General features: G+C 33.6%; 1 protein-coding gene across 1 annotated transcript in view; it reads left to right on the forward strand.

Annotated features, from left to right (window-relative positions):
• CNTLN (centlein) overlaps positions 1-22,799 on the forward strand; it is a 201,251-nt gene that overhangs the window by 151,403 nt on the left and 27,049 nt on the right. The window contains exons 19-21 of the mRNA XM_067316035.1: positions 17,218-17,382; positions 20,226-20,323; positions 22,049-22,175. Coding sequence (XP_067172136.1) covers positions 17,218-17,382; positions 20,226-20,323; positions 22,049-22,175 — 390 coding nt within the window. The remainder of the gene's footprint in view (positions 1-17,217; positions 17,383-20,225; positions 20,324-22,048; positions 22,176-22,799) is intronic.

Here is a 22,799-nt window from a genome sequence, read left to right on the forward strand (position 1 = left end):
TATATTCTCTTGGGTTTTGACCAGAAAGGGGAATAGATATTCAAGTACAGTAATGGTCTCATTGAATTCAGTGAGATTTGCTCACTTATTTAAAACGAAGTGTAGAGCTAGATCAGGTTCTAAAACCTGTTCTGTCATATAAAATCCCATGGATCCCTGTCTCTGAAAGGATTCTTCCATGAGACTTTCTTAAAAGATCAAGATCTCATCATGGTGTTCCCTGGCTGCCATTTGAATTGCACAGCCAATGTTTATCAATTAATGTTTAGGGTCACAATAGTGAATGTTTTATGATTTTGTGAGATAATATTTATTTACCATCAAATCTCACCAAAAAACTGACATTAAATGTGGGGAAAGTATTTATATGTAGACAAGAGGCAGTCTGTTTTTCTCGTGGATTGTTATATATAAACCATTTTAGGTTGCAAGTGTATCAGTACTCTGTTTGCTCACTGGAGTCCTCCATGAATTATTCATTATTAATAACTACCAGTATTAATTATGAAACTGATTTACCTAACCACTTTAAGCGTATGCTTATTTCCATCTGAATTGAATGCAATATCAAGACCTCTAGGATTTTAAGTACTTTCATGGTGGTAAAATGAAATATTGCTGGTTTTAGTCTAGAAGCTAGGCCCCTCCATAGTGAGATTGTTTTGAAGTTACAGGAAAGGATTTACAGTAGATGAAGTAGTTGCATACCTTTTTTAATATCGTATAATTTAGTATTCTCATATGCTGTATGATAACACCTGTTCGTGCTGTTCTGTATGGGTGCTGCAAAAAGGCAGGAAACAGATGCCTTGTGTTTCTGTCAGCCCTATATTGTACCTTGAAATTTTGAATCCTCTCCATCTGTTTGTAATTGTCCGTTTCATGATGGATTTTTACCTAGCAGTCTTCTCTCTCTTTCCCAAGCCTATGTAAAGGTTTTCCTGATTATATTCTTATGAGAAGTTTTCAAGAGTCCCAGTAAATTGGGGAAATATTTTTGCATTTCTTCATATTTTCAACAGAGAGAAGTTGATTCTCCTATACTCTCCTAATGCATTGTTTTACCTTGCTTCCTGTTCCTTTGCTCCTGTCCTAATCTGTTAAATAATTTTATCTTCCTGAATACAATTTTTCACTCTTAAGGGGAGATAGGAAACATATGATTGCAGGAGCAGGGTGCTTGGTATGGTTTAAGAGATAAATGTATGTTACAGGAGAATAGGTAAGATATAGTTTTGTTCCTGATTTGAGGACGTGAGTTTCCCAATAAAAGTTGAAGGAACAGGATTATGGGATTGATAAAATTGTTCTAAAACCTGAAAGTAGCTGGAAGTCTTATAAGCCCATCCACTCATTTTTGTTGTATGTCTTTGTGCCATCACAATTACTTCTATTAAAATGCACACAGGAGATTAATTTCCAAAAGTGATCACCACCATGATTGGTTTTATTGAATATAAGCCTTTATTTTGAATAAGCCAGTCCAGTATACAGACTGGAGTTAAGCACTGATAACACAGTCTACACAGTGTAGACTAAATGTGTCAATTCATTGCTTAAGTTGGTGCATATAAATAGCACTTAATGATTTTCACTGGTTCATAATCTCACATACCATGAAATTAATTTTTTAGTTGATCCCTCACATGAATGATGATGTTATTTTTCCCCAAGATAATGGTTTACACCGTGTGCATCTATTTCATTTGGATATATAATGAAAATGTATGACAATCTTTTTGCTGTTTGTTTTAGATGTAAAATCTTTCAATGATTTTTTTTTTAATTAGTGGCAATGTAAAAAAATCAAGCCAGTGCAAGAGGATATTTCCAGTCATTGAAAGCTATTCTAAACTTTCAATCATCCACCAGAGGTTGATTGAAAAGTATAGACCACCACAACCTCACAGTGTTTTTAATGAGGAAATCATTACATCATAATGAAAACCAATACCTTGCTCAAGTTCATGTTCATACAAAAATAGCTGAAAGGATGTCTCCTGGGAAGCAGGGCCTCTGAAGAAAAATGAGAGTCCTACTAGGTAATGAGTAGAACATGAATTCCCAGTGCTACAGTGAAAAACACCAGTGCAGACCTTGAATGTATAAACTAGAGATTGTTCAATAGGAATAGAGAGAGTATATTTTCTTTGGTTTTGGCACTGATTTGACTGCTCTGAGAATACTCTCTGTCCAGCTCTAATAACCATAACTCAGGAAAGATATTGATGAAAGTAAAGTGCATTTGAAGAAGAGTCATGAGAAGGATTTGAAAATATGCCATTATAGAGAACAGTTTGGGGTTGTCAAAGAGGAGATTAAGAAGTAACTGGAGTTTAAATACCTAAGAAAAAAGAAACTTGCTTTTAGACTCTTTTAATCTGGCAATGTAAGACTGAAAAAGATATTCAAGACATTCAAGATCTGAAAATTAAAACAAGATAGAATCATACTGGATATGAGGTCCGTGGTTTTAAGTAACAGTAACTGGCCATTGAAACAACAACTCATATTGAAAACTGACATAGAAAACTGAGAAAGACGCACTTTTTGTCAGATACATACAATGGAATGTTTTGTGCCATTTCATATCTTCTAATTCTACCATTGTGTCCCCTTTCTACAAAACCACTACTTCTACATAAAATCAGATGAATTGTAGTGCATACAAGAAGCTTTATAACATAAAATAATGTACAAAATATTCTGAATGACAACTGAGAAATATTACAAGGTGGAGAACATGTTTTCGGATGAGACTGGGAATCAAATCTCAGATGACAGCAGTGGTACTGGACAGTTATTGTAGAAAGGAAAAATTACAGGGAAATTAACTGCTGTGGTTAGCAGTGGCCACAGTCTTTTTGAAGGGAATAAAAAGAAGTCTGTGTTGTAGGAAGTATGGAAGAAATGGAGAGACAGAGACAGAGGAGATGTTTAGTGATGTTGAGCTGAATTCATGAGAAGTACAAATGACAGGAAGGTATCTTATGAACTTCAATAACACCTTGTTTGTTTATCTGAAGAATGGATGGGCAAAATACATATACTGCTCCACAGAGCCCAGCTGGGCAATGGTATTCCGTTTCTGGGAAAACCCGGAGTGCGCTTATTGGAACTCTGAAGAAAAGATGTAAACATGGATGACAAATTTAAGAAAAGTCAAACCAGTGTTTTATAATGGTCTAATTGAAGGGAAGGAGAAGTGTTATAATTATCTTAAACATCAGATTATGAAGGGGAGAAGGCTGAGGCAGAGGAATAAGCCACCACAAGTTGAGACATACAAATATAGAGACATGGCACAGTGAAAATGGATGATGAAACTAAGGGAGTAACCTAAAAGAAATGAGTATTTCACAGAATGCAGCAGGAACATTATAAGAGAATTACTCTTTCGCAGTAGAAATGCAAAGAAAAGGAAAAACAGCTTTGTGGTGTAATGTACACATAATTTAGGTTTACATTGCTCTGGTACAGCTTTGGAATCATAGATTGTGGAGGTGAGAGCAGACTAAAGCTCCTCAATTTAGGTAGTACATAGCTTGGTAAGGAAAATTCAGGAAAGAAAATGTTAATTGAGCATTTTCAGATTTTTCTTTCATATGTCTTTGTCCAAATGTGTGGTTGAGGGTAAGGAAATTAAACCTTTTTGTAGTGAGGTAGTAGTGAAATATTTATTTAAAGGAGAAAGCTTTTCATTTTAAATGGAGGTATAGAGATATTAATCTGTATTTAGTCAGATTCTTGATAAAGGACTCGAGAGTTAAAGGCTTCTTATTCCAAAGAATAAGAATATTTATTTTTCAATAATTATTTTTCCAAGGGTAAAAACTTCAGTGGAAAAAAGAAAATAAAGCTAAATTTACTGTGTGATGCAGCAACTGAGAAAAAGGCATTCTGATAGACAACAATTTCAATAAAAAAATCAGCAGTTGCCCCACTTAGCTTGCAAAATTCATCCCTTCAACTCTGCAGCTAAGAAATAAGGTTAAGATAATCATGAGGTAAGCAGTGAGAAACGTAAGTTTCTGTTGATTCCTTATGAAAGCCTATATTGAATAGAAGCCTGAAACTACAGAAAGTATATGATGGTTTAAGGTCTTGAGCCATCTACTTTGAAGAAAGAAAAATTTTCAGATGTATATTTTTTTAATAAAAGTGGTTTTGATGATAAGGCTTTAAATATAGTTTATTTCTGTTGTAGTACAGTGTAATACATATGTTTGTATACAATTTAAAATGTATTTGTATTTTATAATAAATTCCTTAATGGGTTTTGAATATTGGAATGTCTTGACTGCAGGGTTTTTTTCACTGTCAGGAATTGTAAAATTTTAAATAGTTTCATTTCCATTGTTCAGCAGCTGCTTTGTGATATTTGTTCTTGCTTCTTGGAAAAAGAGTTAAAAACTCCTCTTTATATATACAAATATATGTTTACATATATTCACTATACATTCACACCAGACTTGTCTTTACACTGGCAGCTTTTGCAGTAGACATCCTGTGTAGGGTATTCAGTTTATATATGTCAGATCCTCAAGGGCCGTGGCTTTTGCCAGATGAAGCACTTTTGATTTTGAGGCTGATGAAACACAGTGCTATTATTGATCTGTGCATGACACAGCCTGTCTCTCTGCTGGCAGAGTGTAGCAACATTTATCCAGGAATTTGTGAAATGTCACTCGGATCATGTTCGTAAGGTAAACTGTGCAAAAACCAGAATCCGAGACAAGGATCCATGTGGAATTGGACGTGACTCTTTTATCCCTTCGTCCTATCTTCTAGGTCAGGCAAGTGATATTTGTTAAACAATGTCTATGTTTTATATTAGATGTTGAAAGAAACTATGATTATCACTTGGAACACCCTGTACGATATAGTCATACTGTTGTTTTACGCAGTTTTTTAGGTCACTTGGGACAACAATATTTTAAGTCAGTAAAAGTGACCTAAGCAATGAAGTCAGTAATTTCTCCTCTGTTTGTAACAAACTGATGGTTCTTGCACATATCCGAATAGGAGACTGCTTATATTCCCTAAAGAATTTCATTTCCTTGCTTCAGTTCACCTTTAAAGGTGTGTGGAAAGGCATGCTTGTCATTAAGATCTTAGTAAACATAGTGGTCACAAAACCTATTTGGCTGTATCTCCACAGAAAACTTCCAAAATACTAATATTTTCATGTTTTTTTTCCTTTGTCAATTATGATTCAATAAGGCCATCCTTTTTTATTACTAGGAAAAGCATCAATCAAATAAAAGATAACTTAATCAAAATTAAGGTGAACAATAAAAAAAAAGACTCGCATGTGTTATTTACCTATTTGTAAAGGGTTAAATGTGACTTTTCCAAACATTTTTGGTAAGTACTGTTTCAGGAAAAGACCGTTATCTGTGAAGTGGATGTTTCAACTTCTTGCAAAAAAAGGAAATTGTTTCAAAATTTAAAGAAGGTTCAAAAAAAGCTGTAATTAATCATTTTCATTTTGTATCTCTTAAGTAGTTAAAACAGCAATATTCTGGAAGTTAGCCACCAAGGAGAAAAAGATGTCTATTCGATTTCCAATTTAAGGCATTGCAATCTTTAGAAAGTTCTCTAGATTCTTTGATTAAAAAAGTTGCTAATTAAAGCAATAAGAAACAGAGGTTTTGCTGAAGTTACAGGTTTGAGGGTTTTTTTTCCCGAGCATAACAATATATTTTATTTTATTTCTGTAAGATAATTTCTACAGTTTGAATTTCACAGTGCCAGAATCTTTTATCTGAGTTACCACTGAAATGTACTTACTCTCTACATTTGAACATCTTTTTTCTGTGTTTCTACCTAAAAAATGCAATCAAGCAAGAGGGGAAGGGGTGGTGGTGGGGAAGATATATTTGCGTACTTGGTGCATATATATCTATATGCTATCTCTCCCTTCAGAATGTTGACATATAGGTAAAATGCAAACTCCTAAAGTTGTGGAAAAAGCCAGAACTGCAGATTTTGTATGTGTGTATATGTGTGTTTATTTAATGGCAGACTTGAATTTTTATGACTCTGGTTTAGTTCTCTTGCTGGGTGAGAAACTCCCTCAATATAGGAACTTGCTCGTTGATCTCAGGTTCCGTATATATTGAAGGTCCTTGACCATTCAACATTATCCCTTCTCAGTCAAGGACAATTTTTCTCATTGGTGGTAATGTTTCTTATGTTCACCTAAAATGGGGCATCCTGACACTTTTTCTATAAAATATTGAAGTCTTACATTGCATTAAAAGTATATTAATTTCCCCCTGTATATTTTGGGAGTATGCTTATGATGATACGTGATTGTTTCAGAAATATTTTAAAATTAATTAATTAATCTTCAGAAAATACGTCTCTTCTAAAATTCTTTCAAAATTCATGGTTTCTCCAGTCTCAGTTTTGAGAACAGTGGTTGCTGGAAAAGCCTTGCTTGTTCCCTGATATGAAATGTAGGGAGTTCTGTGTAACCCAGTAAAGTTGAGTTGTGCAAGACTGAAGAATGCTCAGTTTGAATTAAGACTTAAGAGAGATCTTGTAAAGGTCCACAGGCTAGCCAGATATAGTTGTCTCTTTCTCAGGAATATTGTATGGTATTTTGTAAGTGAAGGCTACCTGCTTGTCAAATCTACTGTTCTTCATAGTAGAAGCACTCTCAGCTTGTCAGATATTACTTTCAGGGAATTTCACAGAAGGCATTTATTTTGCTACCTAGCACTGGCAAGGCATGATGTGAGGTACTGTATATTGTTTTGGGCACCACACACAAAATATAAATATTGTTAGATAAATTGCAAGATAGCAACAAGAATTGTAAGAAGTTTTGAAAACCTTAGTTATGAGAAGAGATTGAAAGTGTATTTCATGCAGCCTACAAAACAGCAGATCAATGGTAATGACTGAAGAAAGGTAATAACCACCTTCTAACATGTAAAAGATTATAAAAAAAAAATAGGCTGGTTGTCAGTTTGTTCTTCCATCTCCTTTAAGGGAAGTGTGAAGAAATAGACTTAATTTTTCAGGAAAGATGATTTAGGTTTGAAATAATGGAAATTTTATGTCTTTATGTGCACTGAAAAACTGTAGAAGACAGCCAGGAAAATCTTTGTAAATAAACCAAAATACTCTAAGTATAGTATACTGTATGGACTATACCATAGTATACTATACTTAGAGTATTTTGGTTTAATTACAAAGAAGATTCTACTTATAGTTTACTTATATTACTTTGTACAGGTGCTGAATTTAATGGATTCTTGACATCATACATAATCTTGCTCTTGCCAGGCTTCATTTTTTTCCTCCTTATTCTCAAATGGAAGACCATTTTTTAGGTAACTATTACAGGAGAAATATCTTGATAACTGAGGATGTTGAACAATGGAGCTGGAGGCTAGCCCTTGCTAAGTTTTACTCCTTGGAGACCAGTTTCTTCTTTTCCTCCATGCAGCATATTATTCTTTGGCATCTAGTGCAGCCTGTCAATGCCTAGAGAGCAGGCCTACAGCTCCCACATCTTGTGCTTTAGGGAACAATGTCAGAAAGAAGCATATTTGGTCCTAGACTTTTTGAGCTCCCCTAAACTCCAGAAAGTGAGTATCCTCCTTTACCAGTTAGCTCTCAACACTTGTATCTCCTGCAAAACAGTGGTTTCCTGCGCTTGACCAAAGTTTCTTACCTATTCCACACGGAATAGGTAATCCTGAGATTTCGTCTAGTTTATTGCACAAAGGGAATAGCCATTTGTTGGAGCTTGCATCCTACTCCCACTCTCTGCCCATTCCCACAGCCCCTTGTTTAAGCTTGGACTTCAAAGTTACTGCTGATGCTCTGTTGTTCTGGCTATGGCTACTCCCTTTAACTACAGGAAGAAACCTCAAAAGGCGTGTACATAGCCAGGAGTGAAAACCAGTAGAGCACAGCCTTTCTCATCATGGTATCAAGGTAGATACCCAAACAATTTGAAAGAATTAGATTTTTTTTCTTCTATTTAGGCATGAAAGAATATGAGTAAAGAACAAAAAGCATCTTCAGCAGCCATAAAAAAGGAAAATGTTATCAGCTAAGTCTACTTTTGAGACACAAAATGGTAACTGAGAGCCACGCCTTATGTTCCTTTTTCTCATGGTTATCTACAGCATTCCTCCTTGGGACTGTCCTGCCCAGAAGGAAGAGTGCCATTTTCCTCTGTCTCAGATCCCCAGTTGCTGCAGACTAAAGTGCAGCTCTGGCTCACAAAGTCAGAGGGTCATATTCTTCTGGTCCCACAGGAAGAATTTTTTGTTTTTGAAGCCATGTTTGTGAACCTAAAATGTCTGGACCTAATGGACTTGGTTACTGCTAGAGGAGGTAGAATGATGTTTCTACTTCCTTGCTGATACACTACACCATCTAACTTGCTCCTAAAGTGGCTTTGGCAATTAATGAGGTGATCATGGACTGTGCTCATAGCTTCTGTTATGTGCTTGTTTGTTTTACCACACTCCAGGCTACCTTTGATGCCTAATGTGGCAAGAACTGCTTCAGTTTCTTTCTCAGTAATGAAGACTGCATGACTAGTCATTGCATGTCTCACAAAATTCACAAGCACTGGGAAAGGACTGATCGCATGGTGGCTGAACAGGTCTGCCCATGCACAGTTTTCTATTAGTCCAGGGATTCAGAGGTGATCCTGTGACCCTTGGGGTATTATTTGTACCAAAGGGAAATACATAAGCCTTCTTCTATGCTCTTATCTCAGTGAAGTAAGCAGAATGGAATCAGAAAAATACTAAGAGATGACAGCTGTAGATCTGGTTCAAGCTGGGACCTTGAATTGCAGGGATTAGGCAAAACCTCAATGTTGTCCTCAAACTGAGTTCATATGTGTAAAAAGAATTAATTGCCCAAATGAGTCATAATATTGATGATAATCATGATAAAGGGAAACTATATTTCATTTTGTACATTAGCCCCAAAACATAGCTTTTTCTCATATGGTCTCTTCAGATATTTAATATATAATATAAGAGATACTTTACCTTAAACTGTTCATTTATGGCTGTAATTTTAGCAAGGGTTCCAGTGATAACATAAATTATAGGATTAAAGATAAGACTGTGGGGGTTCATTTACAAGAATCCAGGGATGAATTACCATTTTAATTTATATGCAATACATTTTAGAGGTAATTTTTAATGTAATTTCTGCTTTTGAAAAATATCCTTATTGCCTCCCCCACTACTACCTTTTAATGTTTGTCATCAGATTCCTCATACCCATCAGAAAGGGATTGTATTATACCTTATTTTTTTATATAGAAAAACAACATGTAAATAATGCCTTTTTATTTATACAGTAGCCACTTTGTGTGATTAGAAAAATTCTAATTCATTATCTTTTTTATTAATTATCTTTTTATTATCTTTTTTAATTATCTTTCTTTTCCAGCCCTTTATTGTGTATCTGTTTGTCCTCCTCAGTGAGAACTTTTCCAGTAGTTATATTTGTTAATTGAGTGTGTGCATAAAATATTTTGCTTTTACACAGCTATCCACATGAAAAATAAAACAAAGACACATTTTTTCAGCTTTTGTAGCTAGTTGAAGTAGTTAAATGAAATGTTTAAATAATTATATATATTTAAATCAAGAACTATGTCTAGAAATTTGTTCCTTGAATACTGCAATACACCTCTGAGAATACCTCACATATGCTTATTTTTAGTTGTCCCTTTATCTCAAAATACGTGTACCACCTACTCAAACCTTTGTATCTTTTTAGACATGCTTTTTGTAAGTTGACAGAAAACAGTCTTTAACAGTTGAAAAGTTCAGATTTAAGTAAACAAACGATATTTGAAGACGAAGCCAGAGTGTGAGAGGTGGAACAGCTTTCTCCGCAAGCACAGAATTCCTGCCCACTCAGATCTGAGATGCAGAAGTGTTTCAATAGAAAATGGTTTGCTCTCTCTAAAATAGATGGAAATGAGGAGTGGTTAAATTAATATTTCACCATTCTTTCAGCTGTTTTGTTTCTTTCTAGCTTATATATTCTTTTTAAAAAAATTTAGTTTTTAAAGATATAAATCTGTATGCTTTTGAAATAAGTACATGAATCAACAAAGTTTAAAAATATTCTTTAAAATAGTGTTTTAATTTTGGTTTCTCTCTATTTCATGTGAGCTATACAAAAAACAGATGGAAGCATTATTAATTTTTTTCCCCTAATGAGTTTTAGTGCAGCATATTTGTATGTGTTATCTGAAACATATGAATACTTAGTATTGCTGCTGTTAAATTCGTAATGAGTTGTAGGGATTATGAAATTCCCTGACTGGCTTTCATGCAAGTAGTTCATTTGCAGTGCTTAGATGTGTTAAGATTAAGCAAGGGGAATATGGCAAGCACTATCCCTGACCCTAGATGAAAAATTCAGATTTCTAGCTTTATGAATTTGCCCCAGCACTAGTGTTTGGTCAAAGTCAGGGAAATACTGCATAACCCTGCAAGAAACCATGCAGTGAAACCTGGTCCGAATTATAAAAGATTGCATGGATTCTGTGTTTTATGTTGAGAATTTTTTAGTGAATAAAGAGATATGGATATTTTTTGGCGAATATGCACCAGATGGAAATCTTTGCTTACCTATACCAATACCTAATATGCTCATACATGTTATGTATTTGAATAACCAAATCCACTTGTATTTCTATGAATAGTAATGGTGGGTACATGGAAATATTAGTTTTGTACTTCAGTCATATGTTCACAAATGACATGCTATAATGTTCAGATATTTTAAAGTGAGACAAAGTGTTATGAAGTATCTCCTGTTATGTTTCTATTTTGAATCTAATTGTAGTAAAACTTACTTTGATGTACAGTTTTGTGTCAGTGTAGATATTAGAAGATATACTTCTAATAGGTTAAAACATGAAATATATAAAATATAATATTAGATACTTTAATCTCAAATATTTTCCCCTCTTTTTAAGGAGTATTAATTTTTTAAGTTCTGTAATTCTTTATCTGGAGAAGTTAAAGCCTTTAGGCAAGGTGCTACACAATTGTAACATCTGTATATTCTGGCAGTTTGCATCTCCATAGTGGAAGCTCTGTCTCTGCAAATATTTAAGTAAATAGTTATGTCTTAATGACAATAGTGATGTTAGTAAAGTTACGTACATAACTTAAAGTTACTTTTGAATTTTCAAGGACAGATGGAGTGGTGCATCTTCTTTAATGCTAAAGTGAAATATGTTTTTAATGTGTACAGAAAGTGGGCGTGGGACACAGCAATATTTACTCATGCAGAGATATAAAATAAAATTGGTAGAAAGTGCAGGCTGAAATTGAATTACTGCAGGTCAAAACCCTTTAACTTTGAATTGCTGTTATTGTTATAGAGCTGATTTTTTCAGAAACATTTTCATCATATTAAAAAATGGTTTGTTACCTATATTACTACTAAGTTTATTCTTATTTTGCATAATTTATTTGAAAAATCTTAATTGTACAATATGCAGTTCTGTACTCAGGCTTGTCTGTTATTTATACTGGCAGATGATTTTTTTTGAGAATTGGGCCCAGAATATATTGCTCTGATCCATTTATACTTAAGTGTTGTTCTCTATCATAAAAAGAGGTGTTTTGGTCTTCATCTATGTGGTATTGTAGTCCTTTACAAAAAGAGAAATTAAGAAAAGTTAAAATGGATCTATCTGCACCTGATTTTATTGGCTTTTTTCTCTTTTTTGATTTCATAAAATGCCATACCCACATCAAATGGTGCTAAGGTAGCCTTTTTTAAACTATGTATTAAATTTTAGATTTGTACGGACAGAATTTTGATGTAAAATAATGGCATTAGAAATTTCAAATAAAACATTTGTTTATGAAGTGGTATACAGTAAATAGCCCTTTATAAAGGGTGATTACTCTGTGTATTTGAGGAATACTAAAACATGATTGACACTCAAAGACTTTGAAAAGAATCTTTGTTTGTTAGTCATTACAGCTTTATTTGCAATAATATCTGGGGTTTATATTTTTTTATGTAAAAACCCATTCTGTAGATAACAGTGTACGCATTGCTTTTATGAAGTAGATAAATAGCATTTGGGTTACAGTGACATTATCAATAGGACAACTATATTTTTTCCTTAGTAAAATACCTGAGATAAGAGGTATATCTCTTATCTGCATGCTGATATCTGTATTTCTCTACTGGGAACTAATTTAAACACTTCATAAGAGATTGACATTTTCAGTGCCTTAAACATTCTTAAAAGCTGCTTTGTTCATTGCAAACCATATTTAGTATGACCTCATAATAATGTAGCACGCCTCAAGTGTCATGCCTGTCTTTACTATGCACACTGGAGCTATGTTCATCTATACTAGACAACAGCACTTCAAGGAAAGATTTTTTTTTCTTGATAGGCAATTAGCAGTAATTAGGAAGATTCACCTCAATAAGATGTCAACATCACATTGTTTAAAAAAGTTGAATGTCAGTGGCTTTAAAAGAGTTTTTTCCCTGACACATAGGTATGGCATGTGAAACATGAAATGTTAATTTAACTTTTCTGCTTATTATTCATGCACAATATTATTTTGTCATTCACATACTGCACTGACAGAGTGCAAAGGGTGTTAAAATAGTGCTGCTAGAATAAAAAGAGGATTAATCTACCATTGGCCAATTAGCCAAAGGGTACTTAATGGTCTCTAAAGGCTACTGAAGTCTAACAACTAGCTAAAGCACTGGCAAAAAGTCCTCTATATTACCTTCATTTACTTGATATTTTGTGAAACAGAGTCAGCTGCTGCTAACTGCATTTGGCTGAAAATAATTTATAACTGAGTGATATGGTAGATTTTACTAAAATTTCAGAAGAATCAGTGACAACTTTTGCATTTTAGAACTTTCTTGCTTTTTGGGGGGTGTTTAGTTCACCTTGGAGATAGGATATTAAATCACTGAAGACTATTATTTCACATTTTTCTTCATAACTGGAATACTGAGTAGTCAGCCACATACAGCCCTTGCATGAAGAAAACTTTTACTGAGGCTTTGAAGTCCAAACGGGTATATTTGCCTTTTCTCTGTAATACATGATCATGTGTTAAGGATGCAGCACAGTTGGCTTTTTAGTCTGGTATTTGTATCAACTTTTTCATGTTTTCAGATAGCTATATACTATCTTTAATAATTTTAACTTTGTTTTCTGGAACCCATAAAGCAGCTGGAAGTTTTGATTCTGTTGACAATAGAGCAACGCATAGTCAAGATTAAAAATTTGGCCTTGGATATTCTAAATAGGATCATCGTTATGTTATAATAGCATTTGCTTGAGTGTGTAAAATCCTAGCTATCTAATTCTGTGCCTGCAAGTATGTTTTTAAAAGTTCTTTCATGATATATGTGTGCAATAAGTACTACCTATCTTACATATTTTCTTCACAATCAAGCTAAAGCTGTGAGAGAATAGCATTCTTAGCATTCTGTTTTAAAAAATTCAGTCAAGCACTGTTAAGTTTTAAAATGGAACTTCATACAGGGGCTACACAGTATAATAAAATGTATTTCATTAACTACTGTAGAAAGGTTTCTTAGAAAAAGACCCAGCAATCTGTTGAATTCTAGTCTATTAAGACATCTCTATGCATGTTGTAATGTTTTGAGCTGCCTAGATTATGGAATGGGAGGCTTCATAGCAAATATGAATTTTACACATTTGAGGATATTTATATTGGTTATATTTATAGTTGAATTATTCTAATAAAATGAGTAATAAAATCAGATTATCTCATTGCTTGAAAAGGATTTCAGGTTTACCTGATTTATGTCCTATTTTATAATTCTCAGTAGAAATATACTCTCTATATAATATATTCTGCAAATATAAATATATGAGGTCATGTACCTCACAGCAGTAACAGTACAGTAGCAACGACCACCCACAGAAATCTCTTTTTCCAGTTGCAGTAGGAAAGTAACTCTGCTGTAGACTGAACTAGAAAGCCATCCCAGGGATGCTGCGATGCAGAGGAGCGATGGGCCATTCCAGGAGGTTCCTGCATTAAAGCACTGGGCTTTCCGCATAGCTGTCTGTCTGAGCAGAGGGCTTATGGTATAAAGCCTTGCTGAGTCATTAAGTTTTACTTTGACTACATAGAAAATGAGATTTCATCACTTATCCCTTTGTGTACAGTATTACAAAGTGTATTGTGTACACCAGGAACAAGGAGATTAAGATAGATGGATGTTAAAATATTAAATCTATAAACATCTGTTAAGCCAAAACACTCTGGAGGAGGTGCAGCAGACAAAGGCCGCTACATCTTGGAGGAGCAGCGGTAGCCTGCCTTTACAAACATCTGGTCTAGCTGGTGTTTAAGATTCTACCTTTCATCCTAGTGACCTCTTCCCCAGGAATAAATCCTTTTCACTCTGTCACTCAGAATTTACATGCATGGTAGGACACTCAAGGAAGAAACAGTGTTTAGAAAAAAAGAACAAAAGGCTTGACTTAAAACATACACAACAGGACAATGAACTTATCATTTACTTATTTAAGAAATAAATGCAAGGAATATCTTTTAGGCATAAATAGGGTATTCATCTGGGATGGGACGGGATGGGACTTCTTTTTGATTTTCACACCCTACATACATTTATATGGAATTTTCAGGTACCGTTGCATGGTATTACATATATAAGTATAATGCATCATAAGTATTAAGAACAAAAACGCAACCAACCTGTAACACTGTTGACATGGTCTCCAGTTATTGGAGGCAAACTTCCTGATGGGTATTTTTGATTGCAATTGCATGTCTGGCCTTGTCTGCTGTTGCAAGTTGAGGGCCTTTTGTCCTCAGTATTGCTTTCACTTCACCCCACTTGTTCTGATGTTGTTACTGCATTTAATATCTCTATACATTCATATTTGAAATAATTTTTTCTATCTTCTCCCTTAAGTGAGTTCTGTAACTGACATAGCACTGTCATCTTTGGCACACGTCCCATAAAGGTGCTTCCTTTTTCAGTTTATTTGCTATCATTTTTGTGAATGTGGCCACTCCAACCATGGCATTTCTAGAACTTACGGGTTTTGCCTGCAGTAGTAGTCTTAAATAGCCTAAGAAACTTAAGCTAAGTCACAAGCTATCTTGGGCATATATGGGGGCTTCTCTAATTTTAATCAAAGATATTGATTTTTTTTTTTTACTTTTCTTTTTATGAATAATTTATTATAGAAACACTGAATCATGAAATTCTGTATGTAGAAATATTGGCTATACTAGACAAATTAACCTAATGCTTATATTTTTTTTCTCTACCACATTTTCCTGTACTACTGCTCTTTCAGTTTTTTAAAGTAGGCTTCCTTTTGTATTTACCCACATTGTATTAATTGAGGGAATAATATAACAGATTAGGGAATAGCCAGTCAGAAAATACATTAACACTATTTGTCTGTTGCTTAATAATTACAGAAGACTGAGACGGGAATGAAAGATTGACCCTTTTGCTAAGGATAGTACTGATTTCAGATATATATGTATAGTTCCCACTGGCTTTGATAAATGCACCAAGTGTAGAAATACTCTTAGAGTTCTAACTTTAAACATAGAATGCATTTTCTTGTATCCATAACAATTTTTAAGCTCATGTAAAACATGTAAACATGCCCATGTTATTGGTAATGGAAGTAAACATGTCCATAAATTGTATTTCTTTTATTTGGATAAGTACGTGATACTCAGATGATCTGTGTGGAAATGCGTGTGTGTATAAATATGTGTATGTAAAATGTGCTCTTATATTTCAAACAATGTAAAATCCAAATTTGAATTAAACATTAAATGTTTTGAAATAGAACAATATCTTTAACCTGCTCTCACCCATGTTATTTTATGTACCCAAATATAATCAGGCATACATTTAGTTGTTTGAAGGTGTAGTATCTTCTCCAGTTTCTAATCAGGATTCTTCACAAAGGAAGATTTTTTTTTTTCCTCTGATAAATTTCAATATCATTTTGTATAACTGTTCCTTATGTTAAACTGCCATATTATAATTTTTTGGAGAATAATAAAGTAGTACTGTAGTTACCTCTTAAAGAGCAGAGTTATTAGGCCATTAAAGCTTGGTGGCTTTCTGCTGACTACATATTGGTGATAGATAAGCACTAGCTTCAAGATAATTTCAGTTCCCCTTTTCACAGAAGAACATTCAATATTATTTAAATTAAAATTAATATTTTATTTTTAAAATTACCTCTTTAAGGATTACTGTGATATATATTGTTATACAGATTAAATAATTCTCGTCAGTTGTCAATCAAGTGTAACAAGCCTGAGAGTGAGTTTGCATGTTATTTATTTGAACTAAATCCCTAACAAGCTTCGTCTGCTAATTGGACTTAACATTTATGTTGCTAAATGAGAAATATTTTGGCTGCAGTATAGGGTGGTAAGACCTACCCAGTGGAATAAACAACTAACATCTGTTATCCTGTCCTGCTCCAGCTTGGCTTTTACCAGTTAAGTACCTCAGCCCTAGAGTCAAGGTTATGGAATATGTGGTTCTCTGGCTATGGTGCATATATGTGAAAGGGAAGAAATAACATGAGTAAAGACCAGCCAACCAGAAGATATTTAGTGCAGCTGGTCCACTTTGCTTTAACCTCTACAAGCCCTACAAATATCAAAACAAAAGCCAAGAGGATGTATGTTTTATAGCAGTTGTCAACACAGCAGTTCCAGTGAGCTTACAATGGTCACCATTAAAACAGATTTGACATTTAACCACCTTTAATATGCCTTGGTGCCTGAGACACCTTGGTATTTCTTCATGCTCAGTATAGAATGTAATTGTAGAATCCCAGAAGCTTCTAGGTAAACATGTTTTAACAGTAACCACTCTTAGTTTTATATAATAATTTTTGCCTGTCATGGTAAAAATATAAATACACAGAATCAAACTTGAATCAGTTTGTCTTTCAAAAAAATCAGATTTTTTAATACTAGTTTACTTCTCTTTTCTGCAAGATTTGATCTTTACTTGAATTCAGCCAACAACTATGCAATATAAAATATAGATGGTATATAGTGTTTCATTTTTCTTGAATTCTAACCACAAAAGTATCTCATGTGATCAAGCAGAAATATTTTTGAGTTGCAATTGTGATTCTTTCTTCTGTTTGTAAAACAGACGTTGACCTCTGACTTGGCCAAGTGGCAACAAGAGAAGGAAGATTTACAGGGAAAGCTGAAGTTGACAGAACATCTGTCTCAAACTGCTAGCAAGAACGAAGCAACACCAGCTCCCTCAAAGAACGTAGATTTAGAGATGAAACAGCTGCAGTGCAAACTGAAGGTGACAGAACAGATTATCCAATGCTGAGGATAATTCACATGAGCTATATTTCATAAACTGGGTCAAGCAGATATACATATACACCCACATATGCACATCGTTTATAAAGGCTAACCTATGATTAGTAACATAGGTGTTAAATCTTTGATATTAAATAGAAATGTGGTCACTACCATGTGATTTAACAGTTGCAATTAAAACACCTTTTGCAGATCCAATAGGACAGACTGGGGGGCTTGCTGAATTTTCACGCAATGACTAAATGCATCTTGTTGAAAAGTGCTGTGGAATTACTTTAAAGGGAATTTTGGTTATTTCTTGCTTCTGCTAAGGAGCTAAACAATAGCTATCTATGAAATGGGAGAAAGAAATCAGATTGATTGTATAGCTCATGTAATGTTATGTTATCCATATGTCATTTCTTGTTTTCAAAGAGGGATCATTCTTTTTTGCAGTTTTGGTAGAAGTAGCAGTAGTAACCATAGTAAATGAAAGGATAATTTTAAAATATACTCTTGCATAGAGATGAGGGCAGCAGAGAGTAGCACTGTCAAGGCACATAATCTGATTTATTGTAAGTATGAAAAGTTCCTATAAGAAAGAGGTCTTGAGAGCATAAAAGCTTTTTTTGAGTGTTGATTTTAGATTTGGTTTTGTCTAATCGGCTACTCAGTGCTAACTTCCTTTAACTAGGGTTAGCCTGCAGGTGAGTGTCATCTTTATCCAGAAATCTAGTAGTCAGTTGCTCTGTGAATGTAAGTAAGATAACAAAATGATGATTTTTCCTGTAAGCTACTCAGAAAGTAATGCTGATGCTAAAAACTTCCATATCTGTCTGCTACACGTAAACTGCAAAATACATTGTTGAAATTCAGAGGTTTTTTGCTTCCACAGCAGTGTCTATCACATCAGCCTGTATGAATCTGATGTCAAAAATTCTAACAAAGCTTTTGGTTCCTTTTTAAAGAAGGGTTACATTTTAAATGTAAAAAATAAACTGTTTATGCAAAGCTCAGTTTAAAAGGTGCAAAACAAAATCTGTGGCCCCCAAATCTAGATTAATCGAGTGAATCTACTGGTAGATGAATAGGGTGTGTTTTGACTATAATGGCCTCAGAAGCTACTCTAGATCAAGTTACTGAAATTGTTGCCCTGTTGCCTTATTTTGACCTGATGATTTTTCAAGAATTAAAGTCCTGCAAGTCACTTTGAGCAGAAGAAATGGACAAAAGTTGTGAAGTGTTGTTTGGGGTTATCTAGCACACTTACAAAGGACATACAAAGTTATTTCACTGAATATGTCAATGTGCAATCCACAAAAGATTTCCTTATAGCTCCAAACCTCAAAGTACTTTTTTATCTTTTGATTATTTTTTTCTCAGAGCTATCTATGCAATGTTTGTTTGTTTTATGTAATGATTCCTTGTAAATTTGCCAATGGGAGGAAATGTGTTAGGTTGGGTGGTGTATCTGGAAGAAAAATATCTAAGCATATGCATTTGCTTCTGAGCATGTGCAGAGGCCCTTCTGAGTACTTAAGTTCATATCTGATGTGTAAACCATATAACTGGGTGCATGCTTCATGCTAATGAAGTTCAAACTCAACAAGCAGGTCTCAGGAAACTCAGGAATATTGTGTTACCATATATCATTTTAACAATTTTCTGGTAATACCTAACATTGTAATAACAGTAAATAGACTAGACAAATTATTAAGAGCAATATTTTACATCTAACTGTGCACACAAGAATATATACTCCCCTTGAGGTGCAGAGTGTTATGTACAATACTTCCATTAATGTTAATGGGTGTTACAAGTCTGCACTGAGCAGAGAAATTCTCAAGTATCTTTGTTTATAGCGTGTCTGATCTGTTCACTCATGGTTTATATAAAATGAGTAAAATCCCCAAGCTTTAGCGCAGTAACTGAACTTGCAAAAAAGCGTGCATATGAGTTGTGCACACTCTTCACACATGTGAATCCTTTGGCTACACCTTCTGGAATTTTGAAATCTCTTGTGTGTTCTTTTTTGAGGTACCGTTTACAGAAATTGCTCTCAAAGCTATGGTTAAATTGCTAAGATGGCTACTTAGTTAAATTAATCTACGTATAAATTTTGAGTAGAGTATCTGTGTGTTCACATGAATGAGTTGAGGTGTTTTTTTGCTTCCTAAAATATACAGTGAGGAAGAACCAACAACTGAAAATTGCATAAGCATTCACTGGAATTACAAATGGCTCAGAGTTAGGAGCACATACCTTTTTTTGTTACAAGAATGAAGGATTTGTGTTTGTACAGCTGAATACAATTGTCTTTGTCTTCTGCTTTGAGTTTTAAGGGACAGAAAAGCAACAACTACTATTGTAGGTTGTCTTGTACTTTCAAATTCACAAGATCAAAGGGATTAATGGAAACCATTGCTTTATAGATGTAGTCCTCTAGTGCTCTAGAACTATACCATTCAAGGATATAGTTCAAAGAAAGATCTGATTTTATTTCTCTTCTTTCCTGTTACCTTTTCAGTTGACCACGCTATGCAAGAGAAAATTTGGTCCTGTTAGGTGCGGTGAGCCTGCACGTGTCCTGGGGAGCATATATTAATCATGTATCATTGTAGCTATGGAAAAGTACTGATTTTGAGTATATTTCCGAGGAAAAGACTTTTGCTTAATGAAAAGTGAGAATACTCTTTTTGTAGAGTAAAACAGATTCCAATTGGTGTTTAACAACATTCATAAAATACATCAAGGTTTACAGAAACCATTGTTTGAAGCAAATTTACTGTTGGCTGAGATCAAATTTAATCTTATTTATTTATATTTTAATATTTTTCAACATAGAATTCGAATAATGAAATCACTAAGCAATCAACCACCATTAAGTCACTGAAAAATGAAGTCCAGGAAAAAGAAGAACAGATGCAAGAACTACAACTAAAGTATGTTCACTGTTCTATCCGTTGTGTTTGGTGCCACCCAGTGGCAGCTGTATAATTGTTACATTAACCATTCTGAAATAGATTTTTAAGAGAATCTTTTCTTCCTCTTTTCTTTATATATATATAATCTTGTAGACTCTTACAGTTTTTTAGAAACTGGAACAGTACTTACTAAGATTGCATTTTGTTTAAGCTGATGAGTGATTAGCTAGCTACAGTATCTGCATTGCAATAAGGATACCTTAAATCAGAATTCAGACCCTAGAGTGGACATTTTTATCCTTGATGTAAGTCTAAATGAATTCCTCAGCACTGTTAAACATAGTGTTTCAAATACAGTAATTCTTTGCCTAGGGGCTAAGAGACATGTCAAGGTTTAGATGCTTAAACAAGATTAAACATCCACTCTTATTTTCATAAAATGCAGAAGGACAGTTGTATTTGTTTCTATTTGAATTGATTAAGGTTTACTTCATTTTGAAATTTGCATGTATTGGTGCATAGTATGCAACTGAGATTTTTGTTCTACCTACTTACTTTAATTGACTGTTCTTCAATTATATTACTATATAAACATAACCCATTAGTATATATGTGCACTTCTTGCCTGTCCCAGGGTTTAACTCCTCTAACAGTTCTTTTTTTTTTTATTTGTAGAAAAAATGCAATTCATTTTTTTAATTTGTTTATTTGAAAAGCAGAGAGTTCTTAAAGTGGTTGAATGGTTTTATAGTCTATTAATTTCTGTTTAAAATAAAACTGAAGAAATCTTCTACTGTAGTGTTTCAACTTAAATTTAAAATGGAGCTATTGATTTTCATACTTCTTTTATAATAATGTAAATACTGTTTTTTGCATAAACTGTAAGATCTAATCGCCAAAAAAAATGAATAATATGAATGTAAAATAGATTGAAGAGTTTTTAAGATGTTCTTCTTGTTCATATTTATATGGTATTGACATGATATCAACAATATTTTATTTCTGAACATACTGCTATCATTCATTTTGCCTTTATTATAAAAAAATCACCTGTCTGAACATATTCAAAAAATGCTTATGTTTATTTTGAAAATGTTAATTTGTACTCTGTTGAATCATTATGTAAGACATAATTTTCTCAAATACAGATCATGTCATAGTGTATGAGTTTCCTTTTTTAATAAGTTGCTGTGAAAAATGCTGATGTTATTTCTAGATTTTGCAGTTTTTAAGACAAATTATCTTACCTGACATTATGATATTACAGTTCAGCAAAATAGCAATTTTTTCCTGTATTTCTATGTGTTATTCAGTTGCATGAATTCCCTCCCCCCCCCGCCAAAAAAGAATTTTGTGCAAAAGAATGCTTGAAATATATCTGCTTCAGGCATCAAAAAGAATTAATTCATTTAACTTTTTTTTCAGCAGATTTTTAAGGTGTCAGTGTACAAAAATATTATGCTTTCAGATGGTATAATTTAATTAGAGCATAAAGTACAGCAAAAAAGCAAAGGAACATTGTATATTTAGAAATAGGTCTATTAGATAAGAAACTTGATACTGTCTTTGATGATTGGGAATAAGGTAAATCACAAGAATTACATCAACTTTTATTTAAAAAAAATTCTAAAGCTACAAGAATGGTATTTTGTCCACTGCGTTCATACTTTTTAGCTGCTTAGAGTAATATAATAACAGTATTTTGTAACAGTGACTGCAACGTTACTTTTCCCCTTACTCTAGGATTTCTCGAATGGAGAGGGATCTTAATATGAAAAGACATTTGATAGAAGACTTGAGGTCTCGGCTAAAAGCAAATCAAGAAAATGAGAAAACCTGTAATGAAACATTACAAAGTCTTGAAAGAAAGGTACTTCTTATTTCCTAATTATAGTCTTATTAAAGTAAAAGCTGGTGGATTTGCAGAAGTTAGTTAAACATGGTATACATATTAAATCAATATAATGCTTTAAGCAAACAACATATAGTTAATTTAAGTGTGTAATTCCCTGCACTGTAATTTGTCTGAGATCAGTATATGATGATAGCTTGAGTGTATTCAGCATAATTTAATGTATGTTCATAAGAAGTGTAATTAAATATTGAAGTATTCAGAAAACTGAGTTGCAAGGATTTGCTGTAAGTAGTAGGATGTAGTTTTGTGCACTCTAACTTCATAAAATACAGTGAACCTGAAACAAGGATGATTTTACGTGATGTATGGAAATGAAATCTGCACATCTCCTGGCTATACTGGTTAAATGTTTACATATGTTAATCTGTTCTCTACTGCACTGTTATAAATGATTTACAGTTCTACTTTGGTTTTAACATTTAATATAATTCTATCTGTATAGATAGAGCTTACTATCTGTAGCAAGTTATTTTCCCCTCCAGAATTCTCAGAAAATTTCACTGAAGCTAGAACTTAAGTATGGCATGGCATCTTTGTCTATTATCCAAGTAATACTTTACACTTTAGCCTTTAATTCCT

The sequence above is a fragment of the Apteryx mantelli genome, chromosome Z (genome assembly GCF_036417845.1).
Source record: "Apteryx mantelli isolate bAptMan1 chromosome Z, bAptMan1.hap1, whole genome shotgun sequence".
Classification (NCBI taxonomy): Eukaryota; Metazoa; Chordata; class Aves; order Apterygiformes; family Apterygidae; genus Apteryx; species Apteryx mantelli.